The sequence below is a fragment of the Uloborus diversus genome, chromosome 1 (genome assembly GCF_026930045.1).
Source record: "Uloborus diversus isolate 005 chromosome 1, Udiv.v.3.1, whole genome shotgun sequence".
Taxonomy (NCBI): Eukaryota; Metazoa; Arthropoda; class Arachnida; order Araneae; family Uloboridae; genus Uloborus; species Uloborus diversus.
In genome coordinates, this window is record NC_072731.1 from 130404237 (window position 1) to 130417168 (window position 12932).

Here is a 12932-nt window from a genome sequence, read left to right on the forward strand (position 1 = left end):
ACACTTTTGTCTTAGGCCCCACCTGGCCTACATTGCTAAATGCTAATACTTCTAAAATTCTCTCCACAAAGGTGAGCTTCTTTCGTTTGATTGAATAGACTTTAATTATTAAGTTGTGTAATGTTGTGGATGCCAACAATTGATTTTGAGGTTGAAAAAAGTATTAATTCCTTTCATGTGTCCCATGCATGAAATTTAGGAAATTTTTTTTTGGAGTTCTCTGGTAATCATGGGCAATGATGTCCAAGGTTTTGTGGCAACTGTAAAAAATAGCATAGCAGTATAGCTACCTCCCTTTTTTTTAATATTAGCTGTTGCCATTGACTAATATTTTGTTAATCAGTATAAATGCATCAATTGAACCCTAAGTAATAGACATGCATGTGCTTTTAAGAAAAAAAAACTGTAAAAAAAGTTTTAAATGCCATTTAAAGCTAACAAAACAAGTACGGAATATTACTTTGTTGAAATTAGTCTCTTATTTAATTCATTAACAACAGACCATTTTATTCCTTAATATTGCTTCTTTTTTTATTGCCTTAATATCCACTGCTCAATCTTCCCAGCAGTTCGAAAAATGTAGTGAAATACACTTAACATGAAAATGCTTTGAATGAGAAATCGGTTAACATAAAATAATATAGTGGTCCAGAGTATATTCTGCAAGTTATTACAATTTTTTTAACCCGAAATTTTTTTTTTCTCCACTCAGTTGCGTGTTTAACGTTTTTGGCTGTATATGTATTTTTTGATTAGCATGATTTTTTGAAGAAATAATATATCATCAGCTGTGATTGACTTTGCCATATATGGGGTGAATTTGAACACTTTTCAAATGTTAGTTTGTTTCATTTCTTAAGCTTGACAACTTCCTTTTTTGTTTTGATTAAAAGAGTGCATTGAATGAAAGAAACGTTTAATCTTTTTGTTGCCAAGCTTCAGAAATGATACAAACTTATCATTTAAAAAGTGGGCAAATTCACCCCATACATGGCGAAGTAACCCTGGTTGACAATACCAAATAAAAGTTAAATATTCACAATGTAGATTGTGTGTTAAAATTGATAAGCTGTTCTTACTACTGTGCATCTGCAGTGTTTATATCATATATTCTTTGATGTACATTATTGGCTGAATATGTACTTGTAATGGACTTTTGTCTCATGCTTCTAGAATGGAGAGCTGAAGCTTGCTGACTTTGGATTGGCCCGGGCATTTGGCATTCCAGTAAGATGCTACTCTGCAGAGGTAAGCAGATCTTGTTTCTTTTGTTATTATTGTAATTCATGCAGTCTAGATTTAAAAGAATATATGTAATATAAGGTTAGACTGCCTGTAATTATTGCCTGGACTGAGAGAATTAACCTCTTTTTGATATGTGATAAAAAAAATTATTTATTATACTTTTAATTATTGTTGCCATATATAGTGCAGAACATTTTTGTTCATATGGCTAAGAAAAGGAAGTTTGTGGTTGGTTAGAAGGAGTGGTTAGGTTAGAAGGTGTAAGTCACTTACTTTCATTTAATTGAAGGTTTTCTAAAAAATATCTGTAGCAGAGCCAAGACTGCATAATGTCTGAAGCTGTCAGATATGCCACATTAAGAGTTTTTTCCCCAAAGCTAATGTATTCTTATCTAAGAGTAATCAGTGAGTTTTTTGAATAAGTTTTGTATTCATTTTCTTACTATTGTTTCATTTGTTGTAATATTTGAACTAAAAGCATTCAGCTATTATGCTCTTGCTCTCCTTTTTTGTTATAAATTACTAGAAAATTGCCCGTCAAGGTATGACGGGTGAAAATTACTTCTACATTAGAATGATGCAATTGCCTATTTGATAATATTTTGATAGTTGAAATTTTAACTCTTAACTCCAGTGGATTAGCCCCAAACTCCAGTAGATGGCTTTCATTGTTGATCACTTTTTTGTTTCTTCATTCTCCTAAAATTGCTGTCTTACCAGTAAAACAGTTATGTTTCTGGATTGAGTTCAGCCTTGTCAAAATAAAGTATTTTTCTGCATGTCAAACATTACCAAAAAGTATTATCAAATTATCATGCCGTGAGTTTCATTGTTAAGGACATCAGAAATGTTACTTGATCATTCCTTACTATACAGGGTGTTCCGTTTTAACCTGCAAAACCTCTATTTTCGCCACCATTAGTCCTAGATGCATACTTCCAATTGCAAAAATGTTCAAAATCAGATGCAGAGTTAAGATATTGTAAGTTTGAAGCGAAAATAAATATGAGCCGAAAGACACAAAATGTAACTTTTTATATGGACCCTAGGACCCCTAACTTATATTTAGGGAAATAACCTCCTTTGAAAGATAACACTAACACAAAAAAATTAACATTTGTGTGACCAAAACTCAAGGAGATATTAGAGTTCAAAGTTTTAAGGGACTACATAGAAGATGAGATTGGAACTTATTATGGTTTGACCAATGGCATTTTTTGGCTCATTGGCCGATGCTAATTGTTCAAAGATGGCCAATGGCCGATTGTTTTTCTTCAAATGCTTAAGGCCGATAGCAAAAAAAAAAAAAAATCAAACGGAAATAAATTGCTAAGATTTTCAGAGATTTAAAACATCATTTATTCATTTCACTTTACTTCCTTTCTATGAATAGGGAATTGTAATCACAAAAAAAAAAAAAAAAATCAGATTTCGACCTAAATTTCTATTTTGCGATCACCCAATTTAAAGTTCACAAGTTTTTTCGGCACATCTGTACATGCATATGTCTCTAAGAACATATAGATGACCGAAATATCCATTTTGAACACCTCCTCAGTTAATTATTGCAAGTTCTCGTGTGATGTTTTCATGCGCGTAGACTTGCGTCACTCAAAATCGTTATGAAATGGTACTACATACTCATACGTACGTAGTATGATCTAAAAGTTTGAAGACAAGCTGTATGAAACCTTACCCTGATTAGTTCATATTAACACATCACATCGATCTACAAAATAGTCACCTTGAGCATCTATGCACTTCTGCCAACCTTCGTATTGCTTTTAGAAGCACTAGTGTAAGCCATTTTTCACATGCTTTGATTGGTTAATACTCTGATATAACAAATAAATAACAACGTTTCGTTGGACTTAGCTCCATGTGACTTTTACCTATTCCCAGCAAAAAAACATTTGCAGGGACGCTGCTTTCTTCATTAGATGAAGACAAGGATGGATCCAGAAAGTATTCAAGCGGGGGGGGGGGGGGGGGGACAATCAATTTCATTTTTTTACCCTTTTACTAATTTCCAAACCTTCACCTCCTAACATCATGGAAGAGCGTCTCAAATTAAGTTTTTTTTTTTGAACTTCTATTTCTACAAAATTTCGGAGGAATGAATCCAATCCTTCCTTTACCTTAAAGTCATCGGTGTTGTGTATAATTGCTTATTTTTAGACTTCAATTTAAAAAAACTTTCCAGAGGAGAGTCTCCTGAACCCCCCTCCCCCCCATTTAATGAGAGTCTCCTGAACCCTATTTAATGACAGCTAAGATCATCTAAAATTTGAGTTTTTAGAATTTTTAAAAACTTTCTGTACAAAGTTCCGATCCTTATCACTAAAGTGTTACGAAATGTACCCCAATTGTACTTTTACGACTACAATTCGAAAAATTTCAAGGGAGAGCCCTCTCTTTTGTAACATAAACGAAGTTTGTATAAAATTATGTTTTTGGAAGTTGAGCACCTGAAATATTGAGAACATGAGTTCCTGCATTTTGGCTCAAGGTAAATGCGATCGCCCCTATCTTGTATCCGTCCTTGGATGAAGATAAAGCTGCATCCAGTGCCGTAGCAACAACAAAATTGAGGGTGTGCGAAGAAATTTTGAGAGTCCTCCCCCCCCCTTACCCATTTTGATTTTGAGGTAAATTTTAGCTCACTTTTTTCAACAATTCTATGTAACATACGAAACTTCTAGTACTTTTTTGTCAATCGGAAAATTAATAAAATAACAACATTTAAAATTGTATCTAAAACATTAAAATGTACCTATAATGTTAAATAAATACATATATATTTTGGGGTAGGCATTTTTGGTGCACACATTTTGGGGAGATTTGGGGATCTACTAACAGAATTTTTTTAAAGTAAAGTTTTAAAAACATGACTGTTGGCCCTCTGTGGCAACTTTAGGAGCCCATCATTTTTTTCGAATTGAAGCTCCAAAAATACTTGTTAGCAAATCGTCGAGGACGTCAGGGGGACGGAAGTTCGGAACTGTCCCCCGCAAATACTGTGAAGTCAAATCCTTATTACGAAATTTTAGACAACCTTTTTATGTTGGTGGTTGAAGGTGGGGACTCGGGAGTGTACCCCCAAAAGTTCTTTGAAATCGTGGATCTAAAACCAAACTTAGACGATTTTTTTGCGATATTAGGGGAATGAAGGTTCTAGGGCGCTATCCCCCGCGGAAAATTTCTAAGACTGAAGTCTTAAAAAAGTCATTGCTAGCCATCTTTACCATCAGGGGACCGGAAACTTTTTGAAATAAAAGATTTAAAGCAATTTACAACGATCTTTGATGATGTTAGCAGGAGGGAGTCGAGGGATCTCCATCAAAATTTTAAGCCCAAAAGATGACATTTTAGACTATTTTTAATAATGTTGGCAAAAGAGAGGGGGATATGTTTGAAGGCGCACCTTTGATTTAAAAAAAAATTAGTTTTAGTAGTACAATTTTAGATGGTAACTAGCAAAAATACTATATGCGATGGTAACTTGCCTGGGTCAGTAATAATTATGAGAAAAAATCATTACTTACTTTTGTTTTCTGTTTTAAGTGAAAGAACTTAAACCACATCTTTTTCACGTGTTTAAAAATCGAGCTTCTTCCTTACTCATAAAACTAAAATAGCAATAAGTATAAAGAACAAAATAGTATTGATTTAGAAACGAAAGCAGTATATTTAAGCATATACAAATTTCCAAAACATGAAATTAATCTTCTCATGTTTAAAAAGATTAATCTGTTGATACTTTTTTTTTTAACATTGAGTCTAAAACCTTCTCTGTATGGCTATTGAAATACGAAGTGTTTAAAAAAATGTAGCCGTGCTTGTAATCCCTTAGTACTTGCTTTAGTTTTTTTGGGAAATTTCAATCATTTTGGGCTCTTGGTGTGATTTTACGGAATTTGCGGGAATCGTTTTGGGATACCTTTAATGATGCTCCCCCCTTCTTTCCTTACCTTGTAAAACGATATGATATTAATTTTGTCACCAGATGCTGAGATACTTTTGGTCACCATAAAATGGCTCTAAAGAGTTTCATCCGAAATGTTTCCGAAATAAGTAGTAAAATTTGGCAATTGTTTGAAATTGTGCAAAAAGGAAAATTAATGGAGGTTTTTGTGGTGTTTATGGATTTGCCTAATTTAGTTGCTGGATTATTTAACACAGTAAAAAAAGTTTTTTAAACATTCTTTGATTGGCGATATTTTGTTTACATGGTGAAAGCTGAGAAACATTATGATGTAGTCTTCGGCTTCAAAAACAGCGACGTTGAAAAAACTGCCAATTGCATCAGCTACGGAAATCTTTCTGCAAAAATTTTGGCGATATTTCTGCTGGTTGATTGGATAATGAGTAAGTGTTCAATCAGCATAAATAATAATAAAAACCTTAATTACATTAAAGTTCCGTTTAAATGGAAAATGATCAGCCAAATCCATTCATTATTAGCCAATCTTGTGTAAAAACGTTACTTTCAAGATTTAACTTGAGAAAAGCCTTGAACAGTCAGACGAAGCGCAAAAATATTCAACAATACAATTCCAACTATCAACTGGGAGTTGAGATGATACATTAAATAATGAATTGGGTTGATTAAAGCCTTCTAACATGGAACAAAAAAGCTCATAACTCGTTTTTTATACAACTTAGAACTTTCTAGCAGATGCCATCTTCAGCAGAAAAATTAGTGCTTTCGATGGACACATAATTTTGATATGTGCATGTATTTTTTCGTCCCCAAATTGGGGCATTTATGCTAAAATTAGGACTTAAATTGGAATAAATGGAATAAAAAAGGAACTATCAATCGGATTTTTTCGAAACAGTCTATAAACCTTCTCAGTACCAAAATGAACAAACAGTGAAAGTTTCAGCCAAATTTGCCGGGTAGTTTCTGAGATATTAGGGAACAAATTTACCAACATTCATTTATATATATATATATATATATATATATATATATATATATATATATATATATATATATATATATATATATATAGATATATAGATATTGAAGGGAAGAAAGTTGACTTTTCAGTAAAAAATAAATTTTTCAGAACACAAGTCTTAAAAACGCTATTGTAAGCAAGTTTTTTAGAACGCTAGGAACAGTGTGAGGTTAGGTTAAAGGGCGCTTCCATATCAAATTTTCGAAATTGAAGCATTAAAAACTCAATTTTGACGATCTTTAACAGTATCAATGGGAGACGGTTTGAGGGATCTCACCTTGGAATTTTTTTAATCAGAAGTACTAAAAACAAAGTTTAAACAATAGGGGATTGAAAAGCTCTCTCCCGGAGAATTTTTGACACTAAAAGATTAAAGACACAACTGTATACCATTTTTGGTAACGTAAAGGTCCTGCAATTATTCAAAGTTGACGCATCAAAAAAGGCAGTTTCAACGATCTTCAATGACTTTAGGAAAAGAGGATCTCAGACGAAATCTTCCGGAAATGTTTAGAAATTGGATTCCAGAAAACGAAATTTAAGTTAATTGCTAAAGATAAGGGGAGCAGTGGCGTACTTATGACATCTAGCGAACTTGGGAGAAGACCCCAACCCCTGCACCATTTCATAGTAATTCTGTAAAATTTGCAAATTTATAATGAAGCTTTAATTATGCTCGGTATTGAATCATAATCAAACACAGGATACATTTTTCATTTCTATTTATAACAAAGCAATCTTTTAGCTTATTTTTTTCAAAATTGCATAAATTTGAATTTTTAAAACTCTAGAATATGTACAATAAGCATAATTAATGCAGTTACTAAAAGACAAACAAACTACTGTAAAAGAAAATAAAAGCACAACAGTCTCTTACTGGAAAATCAATACAATTATAAAAAGTAAAACTTGACTTGGGGTCCTGTCTCAGAAGTCAAACGTTCAGAAGTCAAAAAACTGTTGAGGTGGGAGCTTAGTGGAGACTCATTTTTTTTTTAAAACCAACATGTGTACACAATTCACTACAATACATATATTATGTAGAGAGAGAGAAAGACACACAAAGGAGTGGGGAGGGGGGGGGGAGTCATTACTGAAATGTGAACAAAACACACTAATTGGCGAAATAGCTTTATATACGTAAGATAGAGACTTTGAAGTGTCATAATAGTACAGTAAAATTAGGCCAAAAAATGGCCAAACCCAAACATCCAAAAAAAAAGACGAAACCTGTTGCAAATTACTTTTTACCCTTCCAGCAAGAAGGGGTAAAAAGTCCCAGCACTTTGCGCGTCGGGTTTTGGGGGAAAGGGGGGGGAGCGAAATAATCTTCTATTTAAATAAAAATAATTTCTATTACTTAAAAAAAATTCTCAAACCTCGCAGAAACCACTCTATAGTAGTAAAATAATAAACTCTCACAGAATAAAATTCTAATAAACAGGGGTGAACAGGCGGAGGGGGGATTCGGGGGGGGGGGGGGGCTCCATGGAGCAGCTTTGCGTCATTGGAATTTTTAAGGCAGGTTTTTCAAGGATTATTTCTTTCTTTTTTGAGGGCTTTTATTCTGGATGGGTAGTCTGTCACACTTCAGGGGTGCGCCATCGCTTTTTTTTTGGGGGGGGGGGGACCTGAATTTACATTCTAAAATCAACTATTGCAGTGAAGTTTATGAAAAAATTTCCCTGATTTAAACTTTCCCGAAATACAAAATGTCACACAATGATATGGTAATATCAGAATGATAATTCTAAAAGATCTAAGCGAGCTCAGTAACCAAATTATTTGTGACTGGAGTTATTAAACTGTTTAGAGCGCTGGAAAACCAAATTCCTGTGCAGCATAAAAAAAGTTCAAATTGACCAAAATTTCCCTACTTCTTCTTGATTAACTTACTTCAACTTTTCTACAATCTTTTGCCACCACTGTAAAAGGGGACAAATCGAAATTGCCAATAGTGAGACAGGCAATGCTGCAATTCTGCACCCTCTAAGGTTCTCGTTTGCAAACACCAAGCTACCTCTCTTTTACGCAGCTGGTTATGTGAATTATGCTAAATATGCAGACATATACTTACAACACTATCTGAAACTTTTGAGTATATTATGCGATAAAAAAAATTTGATCACATTAAACATCAGCTAAAACATCAGCTATCCAACGATCTAACGCAGTGACAAATTCGAGTGGTCAAGAACCTGTAGTGATTCAACAATAGAACAAGTCTTGATGAGAGCAATGAGCAATACAAATGCAACAAATAGAATGCTAAATATTTACACCTTTTTGTCTCTCAGTTTGGAAATTACAATCTGTTTCTAAAGCCCCCAGAAGTTTCTTCCCTCTCAAGTTGGTAGTAGTATTGCTCGCTGATGATAAAGTGAGTTGCGATGAGACCTTTAACGTTCGTGTAGTAACATCAAAGGATATTGAAGGCAAACAATTTTGCGGCATTTCTTTGTAAAGGAGGTTAGCTTCTGTTATGAGAGTAGTTATTATCTGCAAAGATGTGTAAGCCCAAACCATCTTTTACACCGAATGGTATGAACAGTAAAGATAGAATAACAAATTGCTAAAAACTTCTGGTACGAGTTATGCACTGATCCTCCATCAGTATTAGATGAAACTGGTTTCAGAAGGAAAGAAATCATGTATCGTTAAAGTGCTATTATCTGAAGCAAAAGGTTCATCCATCATCACAGAACGAACAACTGGTGTCATATATGAGGCAGTGAGAAGCAAAGGGATGTAAGTGGACATTTTCAAGTTTTGAGTAAAACGCGTTTAAAGATAACATCCTAGGTAGGCTTTCATTGATTTTCTTTTCTAAATCATGCTGTATAGAAGCAACTACCAGGTCTACTAGTACCATCTCTTGCCCCAAGATAGAGAAGAGGTTCACCAACCATTTGTAAAAACCGTTTGTACTGGTTATCTCCAAATTTTTAATTTTGCCGCTGACACCCCTTTGCTTCTCACTGCATCATATGTAATAGATGGAAGATACCTGCTTGATCATATTTTTGGTTCTGTAAGCTTCAAGGAAATATGCCAGCAATGCAGTGTATAGGTCACTTGTAAGTATGGGAAAGCTAGTGTCATTTTTGATGGGTGCAAAGAAAGCACCACAGAAACATAATCTGTGTCTTATTACAACAGCCAAGCTCTAGAAGACTTTCTGCGCCTCAAATCTTGTGCTTGCTCTGAGGGGTTCATTGGATATAGTGAGTGTTTGAAAAGTCTGAAAGTGGACTGAAGTGTGCAACTATATGCACAAACTGTGCTAGACATAACTGCAACAATAACGATTTTGCTGAAAATCTAGATTCTAAAAAACATTTTGATATCGAAGACTTTTTGTTGCAAGCTTTGGAGAAATCATTTGAAAGCAAAAAACAGTTCAACGTGATTTTCTGGCCATTGAATCAAATGTGCACCATCAGGGGGGGGGGGAGGATAATATTTTAGTATATAATTTCGTTTTGGGAGGTGAGCTACTGTTCTTATGAAGTGGACAGTCCTGATTTAATGCATTTTAGATTTGCATGAAATAATACTTCTACTTGAAATAAAAGGGGGGGGGGGGGTTGAGTATTTATTTTATTTTGCGGAGAGGGGGGTGCTGTAGCTTTGAGAGGAGGTACACCATCGCTCTTGGAGGATGGACACACTTGATTTCTAACTTTAACTTAGCATAAAATAATGTTTCCATATGAAATGTATGGAGGGGGGTTCGGGGGGTACTGCTTCGTTTTACGGGGATAGGGGGGCTCTGTAGCATTGATGGGTTATGTCATCCCTCTTGGGGGTCAAACACCTTTAATTTCATGCTTTTAACTTTAGTATAACATAATATTCTCCCTTTAAATTTACTCTAAAAATTCTGGAAAAATACCCAAAACAGCAATTTTTAGATGCCCCCCATTCAAAAACCCGACGCACAATGGGGTGGGACTTTTTGCCTGTTCTTATTGGGAGGGTAATAAACAATTTGCACCAGGTTTAGCTTTTTTTTTTTGGATGTTTGGGTCCGACCCCTATTTTTACTGTACTATAAATAGACCTTCTACAGCATACCATTTTTGAGTTATAGCTTATGAGAGATACATAGGTACATCCAGCCACAAAAAACAACACAATAATTAAGTTGTTTGTACCTGAATGCAGTATAAAAAATTCTTTCAGGGGTGACTAAAATAGAAATATGAAATTTAAGAAAAAAAATTCATATGACTTACTCTCTTTACTTTGTATTAAAAAGTAAAACAGCAAAGGTCCTTTTTTTCGACAACATCGGCCAATTCCATCGGCTTTTCAATGTTTTTTAAGGCCGATAGGCCAATGTTTCTTGCCTGTTAGCATCGGCCGCTGATGGCTAAATTGTTGAATCACTGGCGCTGATGTATCGGTCGAGTCCTTGAACTTTTCCCCCTTTCAGAAGAATGACAGGTTATCAAAGTAAAAAAAACAAAGTATTTGTATTTTTCATTGCTATTCAAAAATAAATGCAAATGTTATACCATGATACGGAAAAACACACTACGAAACCTCAATAAAGTTGAAAAACCACACTCTATGCACACATATATTTTTAAACCACTGTTAACTCCATATTTTCCCCCAAAAGACGTTATTGTCGGCAAGTGTAAAGTGGTGTAGGTCACAAAATGCTGCGTTTCATATCTCCGTGAATATTGGTCGTACTAATGTCAAATTTTTTCTGTTGGAATTATTTTTCAATGGAGATTATTTCCCCGAACATAAGTTAGGGGACCTAGGGCCCATATAAAAAGTTAAATTTTGTATTTTTTGACTCATTTATATTTTTGCTTCAAACTTTCAATATCTGAACTCCGCATCTGATATTGAACATTTTTGCAACTGGAAGTATATATCTTTGACTAACGGTTGTGAAAGTAGAGGTTTTGCAGGTTAAAATGGAACATCCTGTATATATGAGGATTGCTATTGTGCAACATGCAAAAAAAATTCTCATGGGCTTATGCCTCAAGCTTATTGTTTTCTTGTTTGTTACTTACTGCGGCAAAAAGGGTCGGCCAATTTCATTTGGATTTTTAAAAGGATTTGCAAACCTAAAAGGCTGTTAACCACTGCTCTAGTTTCATGCATTCTGTCTTATTTTTACACTTTTCTTTATTTGCATGTGAAAAACTTACCCTCACAACTTTCAAGCTTTGACATAGTCAATGAAATGAAATTGTATCTGATGTAGGTGGTGACCCTGTGGTACCGTCCACCAGATGTTCTGTTTGGGGCAAAGTTGTACACCACTTCCATTGATATGTGGTCTGCAGGGTGCATATTTGCTGGTGAGTGACCCTCCTTTCTTGAAACATTTAATTATAAATGTAACATGGTTTTAAGTAACTTTTTCATGTCTTAATTTTACATGATATTTTATGTTTATGTATATGATACTTAGATATTTTTCAGTGATTTTGACAAAGCACATGTATTTGTAGTCAGTTTTACAGAGTACATGAATATAATCATCAGTATCTTATATAATAACTAGTGTCAGTATGTTATGTTTTATTTTATTTTTAAACCATTAAATCATCACAGTTAACAATTGTAAATATCATTCATAGATAAATACCACAAGTTTGTAAATTTTTACTTTATATATATATATATATATATATATATATATATATATATATATATATATATATAATGAAAGAAGCATTAATTTAAAATCTATATATTATAATAATATTAGGGATATCCGCCCCATGCTTGTTTCATTCGCCAATCCCCGATCGCCACCTGCAGTTGCTTAATGCTGTCTGCAACTGGTGGTAATTGATAATTTGAACACTTTTTCCCCTGGATGTCTAGTTAACATTGTAGATGTTTTGTAGTTTTTACCAGTTCATATCTCCGGCTCCTTTTGGGTTAAAGGGGTGAGACAAGGTGGGGGGGGGGGATGACTTCCCATGGAAGCCCTGTATCCATCAGTACCAGTATTGACCAAGGCTGTGGAGTTGAAGGGAGAATGAGTGACTCCAGGAATTTTAGAGGCTTTGACTCTCGACTTCTTTGCCCCATAATTAGACCAGCTGCTGGAATTTTAAACCTTCCAGTCTTCTACCCCAAAATCAGTCCAACTTCATGACTCACCATCCCTGGTACTTACCTGGTAGACATTGAAAGTCTGGAGAAGACAGGGTTGCAAGCACACACGTACAGAGTGCACAGGTTTTATAGTATAGATTTAAAAAAAAATCAACAGTGACTTGAGGATGCAGTTACTATTTAAGAGCATTAGTTTGCGCTAATTGAAAATATTGGATATGTATTGAAATATTGAATAATTTTAATACTCTTGAAAACATTGTGATATTTTCAATCCCTGATTCCTTGCACAAGCCATCTAAGCAAGTACATATCCAAATTGATTTAAAATGATTTCCATTGTTTTTTAGCTGCAAGAAAAGCTTAACAAGTTTTTCGGAGCTATTTAGAATGTTCTTTTGTTATACAGTTGAACTTGCTTAGAAGAAGTGCTGATTTAGCGAGAACCCGGATTCTGTGAGAAAACCAGATCTGGTTGATAAAAGTAAAATCTACGGAAGCATAGCTTGCTTTTGATAAGAAAATCCCGCTAAAACTGGGCAATAATTTTGTGATTCATCAAGTTTCTATTGACTTTCAGCTAAGCTTTATCCTTTCTTGGGAAAAATTCTTTTAACACTC

At 34.4% G+C, this 12932-nt stretch overlaps 1 protein-coding gene across 2 annotated transcripts in view; it reads left to right on the plus strand.

The window, feature by feature from the left end:
- LOC129232165 (cyclin-dependent-like kinase 5) overlaps positions 1-12932 on the plus strand; it is a 38205-nt gene that overhangs the window by 9824 nt on the left and 15449 nt on the right. For both annotated transcript variants that reach the window (XR_008581327.1, XM_054866412.1), the window contains exons 6-7: positions 1174-1248; positions 11446-11542. Coding sequence is in view for 1 of the 2 variants with exons in the window: in XM_054866412.1 (XP_054722387.1) it covers positions 1174-1248; positions 11446-11542 (172 nt within the window). In the remaining variant the exon portion in view is untranslated. The remainder of the gene's footprint in view (positions 1-1173; positions 1249-11445; positions 11543-12932) is intronic.